Below are 16,534 nucleotides of genomic sequence, written 5' to 3'. Positions count from 1 at the left end.
TGACGCGACTCTGCAATATCGCATGGACATCGGGGGCAGTTCCCCTGGATTGGCAGACTGGGGTGGTGGTCCCCCTGTTCAAAAAGGGGGACCGGAGGGTGTGCTCCAATTATAGAGGGGTCACACTCTTAAGCCTCCCTGGCAAGGTCTATTCAGGGGTCCTGGAGAGGAGGGTCCGTCGGATAGTCGAACCTCGGATTCAGGAAGAGCAGTGTGGTTTTCGTCCTGGTCGTGGAACACTGGACCAGCTCTACACCCTCAGCAGGGTCCTGGAGGGTGCATGGGAGTTCGCCCAACCAGTCTACATGTGTTTTGTGGACTTGGAGAAGGCGTTCGACCGTGTCCCTCGGGGAGCCCTGTGGGGGGTTCTCCGGGAGTATGGGGTACCGGGCCCTTTGATACGGGCTGTCAGGTCCCTGTATGACCGGTGTCAGAGTCTGGTCCGCATTGCCGGCAGTAAGTCGGGCTCGTTTCCGGTGAGAGTTGGACTCCGCCAGGGCTGCCCTTTGTCACCGATTCTGTTTATCACTTTCATGGACAGAATTTCTAGGTGCAGCCAGGGTGTTGAGGGGATCCGATTTGGTGGCCTCAGGATCTCATCTCTGCTTTTCGCAGACGATGTGGTCCTTTTGGCTTCATCAGATCGTGATCTGCAGCTCTGGCTGGATCGGTTCGCAGCCGAGTGTGAAGCGGCCGGGATGGGGATCAGTGCCTCCAAATCCGAGGCCATGGTCTTGAGCCGGAAAAGGGTAGAGTGCCTTCTCCGGGTCAGGGGGGGTGTCCTGCCCCAAGTGGAGGAGTTTAAGTATCTCGGGATCTTGTTCACGAATGGGGGAAGAAGGGAGCGGGAGATCGACAGGCGGATTGGCGCAGCGTCTGCTGTCAAGCGGGCGCTGTACCGGTCCGTCGTGGTGAAGAGAGAGCTGAGCCAAAAAGCGAAGCTCTCGATTTACCGGTCGATCTACGTTCCCACCCTCATCTATGGTCATGAGCTTTGGGTCATGACCGAAAGAACGAGATCGCGGATACAAGCGGCCGAAATGGGTTTTCTCCGTAGGGTGGCTGGGCTCTCCCTTAGAGATAGGGTGAGAAGCTCAGTCATCCGGGAGGGACTCAGAGTAGAGCCGCTGCTCCTTCACATCGAGAGGAGCCAGTTGAGGTGGCTTGGGCATCTGGTCAGGATGCCTCCTGGACGCCTCCCTGGTGAGGTGTTCCGGGCACGTCCCACCGGGAGGAGGCCCCGGGGAAGACCCAGGACACGCTGGAGGGACTATGTCTCTCGGCTGGCCTGGGAACGCCTCGGGATTCCCCCGGAAGAGATGGAAGAAGTGGCCGGGGAGAGGGAAGTCTGGGCCTCCCTTCTGAAGCTGCTACCCCCGCGACCCGACCTCGGATAAGCGGAAGAAGATGGATGGATGGATGGATGGATGTTAACAACATATTCTTTATGAAGTGACATACTGCAGCTTTCAGAGGAGCAGCCTGCTGGTCATTCCACTCCTGAGTGTTAGCATCAGTTAGGACTCCTCTCACTAGCAGTGTTACCTCATCGCTTGTGTTCTGAGCTACACAGAGAACCAGGAGACTGAATCCCAGAATGCACTGCTAGCTCTTTTTCCTACTCTGCTCCAGGTGAACTAAGGACTTTCTTTATGTCTTTAGTCTGCATTTGGGAAGACGTTCTTGTCCTGATGAAGACAGGAACTGCATCTCTGAAGAAAGACGATCCACTGATGTGTTTGACCAGTCGCTGGTTTAACTAGCATCTGTCTCCCGGCTGAAGATAAGCTTGAGCTTTTTTGAAATTTTGCAGAAATAATTGAAATACTTAATTTCCCAAATATAGATCTCTGATCCTGTAGAGAAATCAAAGCTGCTGCTTAATGAGTTTACACATTGATTTCACTGTTATGTTTTTTGTATGTTCTGAGAAACATACAGAACCTCCTTATTCTACAGAAAGGTTCAAACAAATCCCTTCATGTTGCTGAATAAATTACAAAAGTGCAAAGCAAATAAATGGGACTAATTGATAAAATTATACAATAAGTGTAATAATAATAGTAAAAATGTATGTTTTGAAGTTCATGGGTAAAATAAAAAAATAGCAGATTCCTTATTTCTGTTTTACAAAGAAACATTTACATAACAGTCAGAGCAGCACAGACTTTCTTGAGTGCTCTCCCTGATTAAACTGGTACCTAAACGAAGCTATTTAGGAATCTGCTTAGTTACACCAAATGACTGGAAAGTAATGAAAACCATCCCTTCTGATTTATTTGAGTTAGACTGATGTTAAGTTAATGTCGTTTTTACTTTTCTACAACCTCAGCAGCTGTGTAATACAGTGTTTTACATGAAAGTGATTTGTTCTGAAACAAACTAATTTCTGCATAAATTATTTGAAATAACTGGGAACTGTTAACTTGGGGAAAAAAAATGTCTGATAATAAAAATTTTATTTATTTTTTTACTCAGCTCTCATGTTTGATGATGCATATTTGCTAAAACTGAAATGCTTTAAACACCCTGGGATTTTTTCCCCCCCCAAAACCTAAAATTTGCTGCCTGCAATCCACTTGCACCAATTTGACAGAAGGTCTTGTTTTCTGAGAATGACCAACAACCGTCAGTGAATAAGTGATCACGTTTCCTGAACATGACATGCTGTCACTCCTACTGGGCCACACAAGTACAGTCTTGACTATAAAGTGAAGGAAGGATTGAAGTTCCTTTCATTCAGCAGTTTGACCAAGATGACGCCTGCACACTTTGTCTTCTGGCTGACATGTCTGCCCCTGGTGAACATGGGTGAGTTTGTGCTTTTGTGTCTTTAGTGTAATTCCTTTGAAGTTTGTGACTTTGGTTTCATGTGTTAATTATGGGTGTGATTCATTCGGCCTTTTCCTTTCCTCAGCTCAGAAAAAAACCGTCTCCTTGGCTGTCCGTCAGAAAAGCAGCGTTTTGTCAGCTGAAGCTGGAGAGACTTTGACCTTGGATTGTTCCTATGAAACTGATGAGGCTGCCAAGTTCAGCTGGTATAAACACACCTTGGGACAAAAACCACAACTCATTTCCACTGTGTTCAAATATGGACAGCGTACTTTTTACAATGAATTTGAAAACAATCCACGTTTCAGCCTGGACTCTGGAGAAGGTAAAAACCACCTGATTATTACCGAGCTGCAGCCTTCAGACACAGCCACTTACTACTGCTCCAGTGGTTACATGTACAATTTCGAATTTGGAAATGGCACTACGGTGTTCGTGAAGGGTTCAGACTCAAACGTGCAGACTTTGGTCCATCAGGTAGAATCTGAGGCCGTCCAGCCGGGAGGTCATGTGACTCTAACCTGCACAGCAGAAACTGGGAGCTGTGACGGAGAACACAGTGTTTACTGGTTCAGGAACAATGGAGAATCAGTTCCAGGACTCCTTTACAGCCGCAGAGGCAGGAACGATCAGTGTGGACAGAAAACTCAGGAGCGAACCCGCTCATGTTGGTACAGCCTGCTGCTGCAGAACCTGACTGGGTCTCAGGCTGGAACCTATTACTGTGCTGTGGCTTCCTGTGGACACATAGTGTTTGGAAATGGAACCAAACTGGGCTTTAAAGGTAAGCAACTTTATAGCTGAACTTCTCCACTGCTTTCTCCCTGACCTGACCTGCCTGCTGCATTCCTTGGTCTTCATGATGCTGTGTAATCACTATTGCTCTCTAATAATAAATAAACACATTTGTTTACACATTCTTCTGATTTTTACTTGCAATAAATTTTGTAAATCATCAATGGTATTACAATAGAATAGAATTTTACTTCATTAACTCAACTTGGAAAGCTGAGGTGTAACAGCACCATCAAAATGCAGATTCACATAAAAACAAAGATCCTCTTAAATATATATATATGTACGCGCAAATAGTATTAACAATAATAATAATATACTGTACAAAATAATGACTTGAAAAACTGTGCGGCTGTTAGAAATAGACATTTTGTGCTCTGATCAAAAGGATGTGCAAGGATGACTTTTTTTCGTAGTGTGCATAATGTTCATGTGTATTGAACATAAATAGACAGTTTATAAAGCTATATATCAGTGCAGTGCAGAAAAACATGTGAAATCGCAGCAGAAATGGGAGCAGTGACAGTTCTAGAGCCTAACAGAGGCTGAAAGGAAGTTTCTATGGTAACTCTCCTTGGCGTATCCAGGATGCAGCAGTCTGTCACTGAAGGAGCTCTCCAGTTCTGTAAAAGTGTCCTAGTGTCCTAGTCCAAGGCATGTTAGCTACTAAGCTTTTACAAGGCACTGTGAAGATTCTTTTCTCTGACTAAAAGTAAAAAAATATACTTTCTCTCTTTCCTGACGTTTTTACAGATGAGGTGAATTCTATGCATCTTCTTACTGGAGCTTTGGCCTTCACTTCCTTCTTGAGTTTTTTACAAGCTCTCTTGTTGTTCAGGATTTATAAGAGAAAGAACTCCAACACCTCCGGTACCACAGCTGCTTGTTTCTAATGTCTGCCGACTGAAAACAGCTTCGGGAAACTAAATTTGTGTTCTTTTTTCAGAACCTCATTCCAGACTCTCCCATCCTGACACAAGAACTGCAGAGGTTTTTATCGTCTCCGTTGCCGATTTTAGTTTATTTCATAAAATTTCTCTGGACACCTTTTATTTTACCTATTAAATCTTCACATTTCAATGTGTTTGTACCATTAGAGCGAAGACCAAGATGAAGAAGACCTCCAGTACGCAGGTTTGAGGCTCCAGAAGGTTTACACATCAACAGGACAAGACCAGAGAAATGAAATGATCGACTGTGTGTACTCTGCTATAAAGAAGTAAAACTGGAGTTTAGTTTTGTATGATCATTACATCCAAAATGCTATAACCATCAATTGTTATTAACGTTGCCACTGGCAACCTCTTGTAAGAAATGATATTAAAATGACATAAAGCTGTACAGTAGAGAAAGATGTTTGATATAATAAAATATATTTGGGTTGGTCTACTTAAATAATGACCACTGCTTGAACTCTTTCCACATTTTATCAACCTACAACCTCAAATGTCGATGTATGTTCTGGGATTTTATCTGATTCGTTCACCTCAAACGTGTCGACTGAGTTCTAAATAATTTCAAAGGTTCAGAATAACTAGTGATTAAACACATACTGTTGTTAAATTACCAGCCACAGAAATGACAAAACTGAAAATCACATAAGATTTTTTTTTAATCATCTTAACTGTTAAACAGCCTGAAGAGCCTTTTCAAAAAAAAAAAAAAAAAAAAAAAAATCTAATTAATCTTGATCCTCTTCATTACTGTTCAGTCCACAACAAACAGAGTTTTTTTTTCAATATTCAGGGATAAACAAAATAATGAAGCTGAGCTCAAAGTGCAACAAGTGACTGTTATAGTAAAACATAAATTTAGGGTTTTTTTCCTCTTAAATTCAAATTTTATCATTATAATGGCATACTTTACTAAGAAAACACATTTTTAACCTTAAGAAATTAATCACACTATGAAATTAAAATTTGTCCCATTGAAGATGAATACATTTCTGTAATGTTTCTTACTGTTTTTCTATTTCAGTCATCTAGCAATATATATAAAATCACATTAAGTGTAAAGAAACGACCCTTTGTGTTAAATTTAAAAACTTGCGTTGAATGTTTTCTACCATAATTTAATTACTAAGTTCCATTTCTCAGAGTATTTAACAGTATTGCGATTGGGTTCCGACCCGTGCAATAATAATGATGTATAGATAAATGAAAAAAATATTCTCCTTCCACATGATTGATATGTCCTATATGATCAACTGTAAAATCGATCTCTCTTGAAAGAGCAGGATGAATGGCAGCAGGTTCACCTGAGCCCTGGATCCCTGCAGCCCCTCCAGAGTCTCCCTGTGCCTCTCGTTGCTCAGCATGTCATGCTGGGATTGCAGCTGTGCCATTTCTTTTAATACTTTTAGACGATGGATTGAACAGAGCTCTGTGTAGTGTTTGGTTTATTGTGCTACATTCAGCAATGAAAGAAGAATTCATCTCCTTGGATGTTTTATTATCAACAACAATAACCAAATTTGGCTTTTTTTTTTTGGTAAATCAATGTACAAAATAAACTTTGGTGTCAATGTGAAAACAGATTCTAAAATAATAAATAATAGAAATATTTAACCCAAAAGAAGTGATTACATAAATATTCACCACTGACGATCACTGACCTAATTCGACAGAGGTCCAGCCAACTGGTGCTAGTAGTCAGGTAGTCTCACAATGAGAGGCATGGAGACCACCTGAGGTCCATTCACTGGTTAATCAGTAGTCCTGGCAACCATTACAGCAAGAAGACACAGAAAATTAGAAGTTGTTTTTCTTTTTCTCTGACCTAAACCAGCAACACTTCTATATATCTACATGTAGTTTTAGTCACACTTATAGTTTTTCAGTATTTTTTCAGTTGTGCAATGACAAAAAAGAAAGTCTCAGTTTAAGTCTAGGAGAAAATGCGATTGAAAAGTATCAGTCAGGGGATGGATATGAAATGACCTCTAAGGCCCTGAACATCCTCTGGGGTCCAGTTAAATCCATCATCAAGAAATGGAAGGAATATGGCCCATGTGTAAACCTGCCTAGGTCAGGTCATCCTCACAACCCGAGTGACTGTGCAAGAAGGAGACTATTGAGAGAGGACACCGGGTTACCATAACAACGCTGAAGGAGCTACAAGCTGCAGCATGGAGGAGGGGGCATGACTCACCAGGAAAACTTCATGGTGAAGAGGAATAAAGTTCATTGGTCTGATGAAACCAGGATGGAGCTTTTTGGTCTCATCAGACAAGACTCTTTTAACACTGCACATCACCACAAACACACCATCCCCACTGTGAAGCATGGTGGTGGCAGCATCATGCTGTGGGGATGCTTCTCAGCAGCAGGCCCTGGAAGGTAAAATAATGAGTTGTTTCTATCTTCAGGAGAACTATGACTTTAGAGAGCATTTATTTTCCAACAAGTTGAAGACAAAAAGGGGGATGTTCTGGACTGGTCCACTAAAAGCCCAGACCTCAAACCGATCCTGTTACAGCAATCTCCCATAATAAGCATTCTTATTACGCAAGATTGCTTAAAAGGCAACAACGATGTAAGCTACACTGATGCTACATGTTTGTCTAGGAGTGAATGAATGACTTGATGCAATCTAACCAGTTTCCTTAAACTTATTAACCAAACTTAGAATAAACTAAACCTGATTTGAACTAACCCTAACCTTACCATAGAATCTGCCTGTTGGATTTTATTCATTTCTAAATCCATATTTATGATTCCACTAGTCAAACAGAGTGGGACTGTGTACTGAAAGAATGCTGCTGAGTCAGTTAAAAGCCATAGACAGATGGAACCTGTCAGAGATAAAGTAGAGATCGCTGCATTGCATTGACACTTCCTCCTTAGCAGTCACCATGCTGTAACACTTTTTACCTCTAGGGGGCACTGCAACACTGTCTGCAACAGTTTGGCAACTTTTGGCCTGAATGGCTCATACAACCCCTGGCAAAAAGTATGGACTCACCAGTCTTGGATGAGCACTCATTCAGACATTTCATGCTGTAAAACAAACTCAGATCAAAAACATGATACAATATTAAGGTCGTTCCAAAGTGCAACTTGTTGGCCTTCAGGAACACTCAAAGAAATGAAGAGAAACTATTGTGGGAGTCAGTGAATGATACTGTAATTGACCAAACACAGGGGAATAAATATGGAATCACTCAATTCTGAGGAAAAAAGTATGGAATCATGAAAAACGCATAAACAAAAGACCATTCAACATACATCACTAGTATTTAGTTGCACCACCTTTGGCTTTTATAACAGCTTTCAGTCTGTGAGGCATGGACTTGATGAGTGACAAACAGTATTCTGCATCAATTTGGTGCCAACTCTCTTTGATAGCAGTTGCCAGATCAGCTTTGCTGGTTGGACCCTTCTGGTGGACCATTTTTTTCAATCTCCACCACAGGTTTCCAATTGGGTTGAGATCTGGACTATTTGCAGGCCATGACATCGACTGAATGTGTCTTTCTTCAAGGAATGCCTTCACTGTTTTTGCCCGATGGCACGATGCATTGTCATCTTGGAAAATTATTTCATCATCACCAAACATCTGTTCAATTGAAGGGATGAGAAAACTGTCCAAAATGTCAATGTAAACTTGTGCATTGATAGAAGAATTAATCACAGTCATCTCCCCAGTGCCTTTGCCTGACATGCAGCCCCATATCATCAAGGACTGTGGAAATTTGGTTGTTTTCTTCAGGCAGGCCTCTTCATAAATCTCACTGGAACGGCACCAAACAAAAGTTCCAGCATCATCACCTTGTCCAATGCAGATTCTTGACTCATCACTGAAGACAACTTTCATCCAGTCATCCACAGTCCATGATTGCCTCTCCTTAGCCCATTGGAGTCTCGTTCTTTTATGTTTAGGTGTCAATGCTGGTTTTCGTTTAGCTTTCCTGTATTAAAATCCCATCTCCTTTAGGCGATTTCTTACGGTTCGGTCACATACATTGACTCCAACTTCCTCCCATTTATGCTTCATCTGTTTAGTTGTACTTTTTCGGTTTTCAAGACAAATGGCCTTAAGTTGTTTGTCTTGACGCTTTGATGTCTTTCTTGGTCTACCAGTACGCTTGGCTTTGACAACCATTCCATGCTGTTTGTATTTGGTCCATATCTTGGATACAGCTGACTGTGAACAGCCCACATCTTTAGCAACCATGCGTGAAGGGTTACCTTCCTCAAGAAGTTTCACAATCCTCTCTTTTGTTTCAAGGGACATTTCTCTTGTTGGAGCCATGGTTCTCACCACTCCACTTCGTCCAGCAGCCCTCCAAGGTGTCATGACTGCAGGTGTTTTGAACTGCACACTAACGGGCACATCTAATCTGGGGCAGGTGTCCATTTAGGGAAAGGAAATAGACTGGGTGTGTCCTTTTTTTTCTACCTCCAATTTGAGTGATTCCACACTTTTTTCCTCAGACCTGAGTGATTCCATATTTATTTCCCTGTGCTTGGTCAATTAAAGTATCATTCACTGACTCCCACAATAGTTTCTCTTCATTTCTTTGAGTGTTCCTGAAGGCCAACAAGTTGCACTTTGGAACGACCTTAATATTGTATCATGTTTTTGATCTGAGTTTGTTTTACAGCATGAAATGTCTGAATGAGTGCTCATCCAAGACTGGTGAGTCCATACTTTTTGCCAGGGGTTGTATAACATTATGTAGAAATGTCAAATAGATATAACTAATGTGTATTATAACATAACAATAATCCAAAAACCTATCCTTTTTACTGCATTTTTTCCTCTACTTTGAAGCAGTACAATGTAAAAAATAAAAAAATAATAATAATACAAACATCTCTTACATTATGACATCACACATCTGGCTGAGTCTGACATTGAAGTAGACAGGCTAAATTGATAAAGTTGTTGATCTGACTGACAAACATTTAGAAAATAGATTTCATAACGTTTGGTGTCTCTTCTTAATTGTTTATGAGAAATCTGTTACTATTATCTCTATAAGTAGCCCATTTTTTAAATCAATTAATTAATTAATTAATTTTTCTTTCATCACACATATGTGGCTAATTGATGTTATTTTCATAGCATTATATTAAATGGCATTATTCATTTGCTGTGTCTTTTTTCTGCTGTGCATATTTGATTTATTTTACCTGAGTTTCATTTTGCTGGGTGAGTCTCCTGTTTGTGGACTAAAATCTGTTCAAATGTGTCTATTGTGCATGGTCTTGTAATGTTTCTGTCAATATATTACTAATAATCAATAAAAAAGACATTTGAAAGGACCCAGAACCATTTGTGTGGGGCCCCAAAGCCCAGGAAGAGTTGTTGTTTTGGGTTCTGGGCTGGGTTTAGGACTAAGGTTTAGGTTAGGGTTAGGGTTAGGCTGAAGAAATGATTGAAATTGAATGGAAGTCAATTCAAGGTTCTTGTGAAGACAGAAAGACATGCTATGTGTATGTTCATGCATGCGTGTGTGCATGTAGGTTTAGGTTGGTGGTTGGCAGAGTGTGTGTAGAGTAAGCAGGTGTGTATGTGTGTATCTGTCACCTGTAGGTGCAGACCATCAACAATGAAAACACTCAGCATCAGAGGGTGGGAACTGCAGCCTCGGCTCTTGAAGGCGACAGCAGGCGAATGGGCCAGTCGCCTCCAGCAGCCAAACGCCCGACACAGAAGCAGGTTGCTAGGAAGCCACCATGGCGGGTTGGGCCTCAAGCCCCCACACAAACAACACCCCACCAAGGCGTCTCTTTCTCATGCAAACGAGTCAAATGGTCCTCTGGTGGAGGAGTGAGATGTGTGAGCAGGAAGCTGAAGTCGACACCACAGACCACACACACATCAGAGAGCACTAACACCACTTCAGCCTGATCTGACTCTACCCATCATAGCTTCACAGCCGTAGTTCACTGGAGTTTGATCTGTTTTGTTTGTTAATGTCTTATTTTTATATATCGTTCATTCTTAGATATTTACTGGTTTTAATTGCAAATATTCAGTAATTCTTTTTCTTTCGCTTCTGTATACTGTTTGAGTAATAATATTTTGGAAGAGTAGATTCGTTTCCAGCCCCTTTTTTTGTCATCACAGCTGTAAGCCTTTTGGGTTTTGTCTGTACCACCTTCTCAGGTCTCAGGTGTTCGCCACTATTGTAATTTAATTGGCACTACTTTGTAAAGAGGAAGGTTACGCTCTGTTATAAAAGCAATAAAGGCGAAGCCTCGTTGTCTCTGTGTGTTCCGGACAGCAGGGTTGTGTGGCTACCAGTTAAACAATGTTTCCTGTCTCCTATGTACTTGATAAGTACGTTAGTACTTCTGCAAAGGTGTCTACACAAACTGCAGCTGGTGATGAAGAGTCCAGACGTTCCTGTGGAAATAATAGGAGTCCCTCTACAGAAGAACAAGCAGATATTTATGCAAATGTTTCTTGACAAAGTAAATCCTGCTGAGTCATATTAGATGTAATAAACAGACATTTGTAGCTTTCCTACATATTCTATATAGCAGAACTTAGATCTGATCATTTTGATCTAATCCTTCTGTTGTAGCTCTGACTGTGAGTTTTATGCTGCCAGAAGATGAATCTCAACACCATTAGCACTGACTGTATCTCAGTTTTCTTTTCCTGAAAACAATGTTCTCATTTGTGGCTTTGTGTTTTTGCAGGTTGCTGTGGTGACCACCAGTGCACTCTCCTCCCTTTTGATGTGCCGGCAGTGGTCAGGTTAATGACCACTGCCACGAAATGATCTCCTGTCTGCTGCTAGGGCATTGATAGACATTGTCAGCCCATACACAGAGCTGTGTGTGTTATGATGACCCGCCTGTCATGGCGGAGGGTACGCACATTACTACATGCAGCTCTGACCTTCTGCATAATGGCCCATAGTGCATCTGTCTGATGTCTGTTGCTGCAGCAGCTGCCGATCAGTATCATCACAGTCTGGATGCCTTTAGGGTCTCCAAAAGGCATTTCTTCTGGCAATGCTTGAGCCTGAGTTATAGTCGCACTTTTAGAGGATCTTGTAGATGCACTAGCCAGGACAGTTGTGTGACTTTTATAATTGATCTAAACATTGGTGCAATATTCGTCAAAAATGACCCCTCTGCTCTGCAAGAGCACCTTTCAAATCATCCAGTTTTAGTCCACACCGGGCTGCTATGTGGAGGTGCATGACCAGATGCCATGACAGTGTGCAAAGTCAATGCGGAGGGTTGGACAACGGGTGCCAGCATCCTCACGCCCAGTTCAATGCATCAACTATAAACCCAGCTTGAAAGTGAAGGGTTTGGAAAGTGCTCTTGCAGAGAACATTCACTTGTATATATTCACTGTGTGAGCTCCTTTTAGGAGAATACCGCACCAATGTCTATGTCAAGCATAAAAGACACACCTCCTGCTCAACTTGTGTGAAACAAGTTGATCATAGGTTCACTGCTTTCAAAGCGAACCTATGAAAGCACAACTATAACTCTGCTGAGGTTCTCCTTTGTGTTTATTTTGATCCTCCACCAGCACTTCCCCCTCCACGGCTTCAAACTGGATTTTTTTTTTTTTACGGTTGCTTTGTTCTACCATTTGTCTATGATTATATCCAGCAGCTCATAAAAAAATCCTCATTTATGTAGAGCAGTATGCACCTCTTTAACACAAGCAGTTTAGCGCTCCACATTTGAAATCTTTTAAGTCCAGCCCAGTAGTGTTAGACATGTAACCCAAAAAGTCACGTTTTGGTTTCTTCTAACCAGAACTTGGTCTTCCACATGTTTGCTGTATTTCCTACATGGCTTGTGGTAAACTACAAGCTGGTCTTCTTGAGGTTTTCTTTCAATAGTTGCTTTCTTCTTGACATTATACAACTGAGTTATCCTGTTGACAGATTATTCAATTTGAGTTATGAGACGCTGCATCTTCTCCATAATTACAGTGGGCCTCCTGGCTGCTTCACTGATCGATGCTCACCTTTCCTGGTTGAGTCCACAGGGATGTCTTCTTTGCTCTGAGGATGTGCCAAACACTGTCATTGTTCTGCAGGACAGAATGAACAGCCCTCTGTGAGACGTTCAAAGTTGGTAAAATTGTTTTATAACTTAACCCTTTAAACTCCTTTACAACTTTACCTCTGGGTTTGGTGGCTCTTCTGTCTGAGAACGTCCTGTTTGAAGTTTGAAGTGGAAACTCGCTGATGATCTGTTTTTATGTGTCATCTTGGCCTCATGATGTCAAAACGTGAACAGCATGATGAGGAGGACTGTCAGAATACCAGTTCTGATGGAACCAGGAAAATTATTGGTCGATTCACTGACGGATTAGAAACACTCCTTGTGAATTTTGCTGTTAATCTCCTTGTTAGAAAACAGGAAGTTGTGCAAAATAAACTGTAAAGGTTGTAGTGGATTTTAGGTTCAGCTTGTGGTTTTTGTTCACCAGAAAGCCAAACATCCCTAACTTTTTGTGAGTAGTGGAGCTCAGTGTCTCTGAGATCCCGTCCTCAGGGGCCACTGCCCTGCATGTTACAGGTGTTTCCCTTCTGCCTCACACCTGACTTGAATGGATGGGTGATTAACAGCCTTCTGATTCACTTGATGGCATACAGAAGACGTCAGGCAATCATTTGAATCAGGTGTTCTGGAAGAGAGACACATCTAAAATATGCAGGGCAGCGGTCCATGAGGACTGGAATTGAGAAACATTGATGTAGATAAACTTCAGTGTTTGCAGCCAGATGCTGCCTATCTTCAGTGAGTCTGTTGTTTGGAGTGTAATCTCTTCTGCCATCACCTGCTGGGGCAGCAGCAGCAGAGCCAGAGATTTAAAAAAAACCTGAACTGGGTGATGAAGAAGGACGATTCTGTTCCGGGAATTGATGTGGAACCTCTGGAGATGACGGTGGTGAAGGATTGTCCAAAAAAAAAAAAAAAAAAATCCCTGTAACTATTCTCATCCTCTTCACAAGACTACTTTAGAATGACAGGGTGCCACGCTGCTTTCAGTATAAAGTAGTTAACAATAACCAAACTGGTTAGTTTATTGATGGTATAATTAAACTTTTATTAAATCCAATTGCATATTTCTAAAGTCAAAATTTGGTCAAGAGAAACACAAGCCTTCTGATGTGAAGAGAACTGTTCACCACTCCCCTTTCTAATAAATCCCCCTGCATAAGAAGCGGCCAAACTGAGACATGGTTGTACGCAGAATGGAGAACTTCATGCAGATAACAGTTATACTTCTCTGCAGCCACAGTAAGTATGATATTAAATCATCTTCAACATGGACTCCATTTAAACTGTGTTCTTTAACTTTATCAGTCTTCCATTCTTGCTTATTTACTTTTGTCATCTTAGAGTTGAATCTGTTTGTTTCAGGTTGGATCTGTGAGTCTCTAACTGTGGACGTCCATCCTGGTGAGGACATCACTCTGTTCTGCTCCAACATTTCTCCATCTCCAACCCAGACAGACTGGTTCAGAGTGGTTCATGGAACCAAACCCAGCTGCATCTCCTCCATGTACGGTGCTGAAGGCGAACCTTCATACTGCGATGGATTCCACCGTGAAAAATTTATCATGAGTTCCAACAAGACAGTTTTCTTTCTTCAAATCAAACAAGTGGACCTGATGGACTCTGGGTTGTATTTCTGTGGATTTTATGTAAAGAAACATACAGTTATTGGCAGAGCAACAGAGTTAACCATTAAAGGTAAGACTGACTCTGTGTTCCTTAATAATCTCAGAACGTTTTTGTTGTAATACAAAGTTATTGCAAAATTTAAAAGAAGAAATAACCGACCAAAAAATATCATCCATACTTTCAGCTAACAGAGACTCCAAAGACGAGGGGGATTCTGATAATACAAGTAGGTTATTTGTCTTAGAGAAGAGTTCACTGGATTTTACTGCAGTTAAAAAAACACTCTGCTGAACAGATGAAAAAAAAATGTAATATGTAAATATTTATAGAAGAAGCGGAGCAACTGATGGACCTGATGCCTGGGATTTTAGGTTCTCTGATTGCTCTTCTCTTTGTAGCAGTCGTTGTTCTGGCTGTTAAAAACAGGAGACTTGAGAGAGGTACAGTTTGATTATATTATTGGACAACTTATTCCAAGCTAATTTAGAACAGAACAATAAATATGTAATCAGCAATAAACTAACCAGACTTTTCAATTTGTCTTTTAGCTTCAAGGCTGCAGAAAGAAAGAAACGAGGTAAACTGAGTAATTTAAATTAATCTGTATGAACCAGGGATATTATAGTCAACTAAAATGAACAAAATGGCAAAAACTGAAATGGGAAAAAAAAAAGATAATTGATGGTGGAAAACTAACTGGACCAGTATAAATAACTGTAACATACTGAAACCCGAAAACTTCGTTTTTGTGGCTTTGGGCAATCTGACTGCTTGCTTCATGATCACACTCATCAACTTGACTGTTAAAATCTATCAGATGGATTCAGCTACACCTAGATTAGTGCGTCCATACGAAGAACCACTTGTGTCAAATATCAAGCAGTGCTTAAGATTTTCTGGGGAAACTGTGCAGTGAGGCGGCTGCAGCAGCAGTTTCCTGATTTTTGCCCTGGTTTGCTCAGCTGTTAGCGCTCAACGCTGTCTTCTTCTCCTCAGCCTTTTTTCCCTTTTTTCAGCGCCAGCATTGACAGCATGTTAAAATGCAAATCTTGAGGAAGGTTTTGTTGGACCGTCATGTTTTTCAACCCTCACAGAACAGTTCTGTTGTGACGTTTCCAGTTCAGACAGTGAAACCTGTCCTGTGTGACTTCTGAATTTCCAGTGTGTTTCTTGCGTTAGAAGTTCCTTTCTGTAAACTTTAAAACCAGGCTTAAGACTCTTTTTTGTCTCTTAGTACTTTGAATAATTACCTAGGAGATTTAAGGTTAAAGTGGACCCACGTTTGAATCAGCCCGAAGATTCAGGAGCCTGACGGCCGTCTGTCATTAAACAGTACTGGAGTGAAACTGGAACAATTTATGACTTTGGATTGAATATAATCTATAATATTTATTCACTGGTTAAGTAAATAGAATCACTCAGGGTAAAGAGACTTTCAAAAGAATGAGATTGTTCTTGACACTACTCACTACTAGTAGTGTAGTAGTAGTATTATCCACTTCTTTATGACCCGACATTGGATGAGCAGAAAATAATAATAAATGAAGCATGTTAGATTATATTTCCTTTCAACCTGAAGAAACACTGATTATGTTATTTTAGGTGATATTCACTAGATGCAGTTAGTCAGCGTGGGGCGCACCACAGCAGTGCAGGCCTACATGTGCCTGACGGGAGGCTTTGTATCATAATAGAAAGTTTTTAAAGTATTTTTAATTATTAACTGAGCTTACTGTATTTGAGGATCAATTGGAATGTATGTGTGATTGAATCAAAAATGACTTTTGTCTTTTGTAAAGTGCCTTGAGACGACATTTGTTGTGAAATGGCGCCATACAAATAATTATAACTGAGCTGAGTGTGACGCAGTAAACAACATGTCTGCCAGGTGTTGAGATGCTTCTCTTCCATAACACTGATTCCTCTGTTCCCAGACTCTGGGCTCTTCTGACCTCCACTCTGCTCTGCTGAGGTTCTTCCCAAACACTGAACAAATCATGAAGGCATCAAAACACATCGCAGTGGAGACTCATGTTCTGTATACCAACAGCAGATAAATATCATCTTGTATATTTGGCTGAAAATGTTTGCTATTAATTCAATGCCGTTTTTTTTTTGTATCTGAATTAGAGATAAAGCTGTTAAATGTCTTTTAGCTAGTATTAAAAAAAAATTCCAATTAAACTGTATCCAGTTCTTTCATACATCCCTGTGTCAATGAATGGTTTTTATTTTTGTTATGCGCATTAAATTATTTCATGTTGTATAAAAAGGACTCAAACGAG

General features: G+C 41.1%; 2 protein-coding genes across 4 annotated transcripts; both read left to right on the top strand.

The window, feature by feature from the left end:
• Window positions 1-2,562: 2,562 nt before the first annotated feature.
• LOC114157025 (immunoglobulin kappa light chain-like) lies at window positions 2,563-5,008 on the top strand. 2 transcript variants are annotated; one of them, XM_028037687.1, is made up of 5 exons: window positions 2,563-2,811; window positions 2,918-3,616; window positions 4,381-4,497; window positions 4,574-4,617; window positions 4,725-5,008. In XM_028037687.1, exons 1-5 carry the CDS (start codon window positions 2,757-2,759, stop codon window positions 4,848-4,850), a joined length of 1,041 nt encoding a protein of 346 aa, XP_027893488.1. In that variant the 5' UTR covers window positions 2,563-2,756; the 3' UTR covers window positions 4,851-5,008. The 2 variants fall into 2 exon arrangements, with proteins under 2 accessions (XP_027893488.1, XP_027893489.1); XM_028037688.1 differs by lacking the exon at window positions 4,381-4,497.
• A 6,969-nt stretch (window positions 5,009-11,977) lies between these two features.
• Window positions 11,978-16,534, top strand: LOC114156814 (uncharacterized). Of its 2 annotated transcripts, XM_028037329.1 has the most exons (6): window positions 11,978-13,862; window positions 13,986-14,318; window positions 14,434-14,475; window positions 14,579-14,689; window positions 14,798-14,826; window positions 16,184-16,534. In XM_028037329.1, the coding sequence occupies exons 1-6, from the start codon at window positions 13,802-13,804 to the stop codon at window positions 16,304-16,306; spliced, it is 699 nt and encodes a 232-aa protein (XP_027893130.1). In that variant the 5' UTR covers window positions 11,978-13,801; the 3' UTR covers window positions 16,307-16,534. The 2 variants fall into 2 exon arrangements, with proteins under 2 accessions (XP_027893130.1, XP_027893129.1); XM_028037328.1 differs by having other exon boundaries at window positions 11,978-14,318.

The sequence above is a fragment of the Xiphophorus couchianus genome, chromosome 14 (assembly GCF_001444195.1).
Source record: "Xiphophorus couchianus chromosome 14, X_couchianus-1.0, whole genome shotgun sequence".
NCBI classification, from domain to species: Eukaryota; Metazoa; Chordata; class Actinopteri; order Cyprinodontiformes; family Poeciliidae; genus Xiphophorus; species Xiphophorus couchianus.
Note: the sequence above shows the minus strand (reverse complement) of the source record. Positions and strands in the feature narration are given on the sequence as shown.

Coding starts and splice junctions, on each gene's coding strand:
- LOC114156814 (XM_028037328.1), top strand. CDS start 13,802: ATGGTTGTACGCAGAATGGAGAACTTCATGCAGATAACAGTTATACTT. Junction 14,476..14,578: donor GGGGGATTCTGATAATACAA/GTAGGTTATTTG, acceptor AAATATTTATAG/AAGAAGCGGAGCAACTGATG. Junction 14,827..16,183: donor TGCAGAAAGAAAGAAACGAG/GTAAACTGAGTA, acceptor CTCTGTTCCCAG/ACTCTGGGCTCTTCTGACCT.
- LOC114157025 (XM_028037687.1), top strand. CDS start 2,757: ATGACGCCTGCACACTTTGTCTTCTGGCTGACATGTCTGCCCCTGGTG. Junction 4,498..4,573: donor AAAGAACTCCAACACCTCCG/GTACCACAGCTG, acceptor TTCTTTTTTCAG/AACCTCATTCCAGACTCTCC. Junction 4,618..4,724: donor CTGACACAAGAACTGCAGAG/GTTTTTATCGTC, acceptor TTGTACCATTAG/AGCGAAGACCAAGATGAAGA.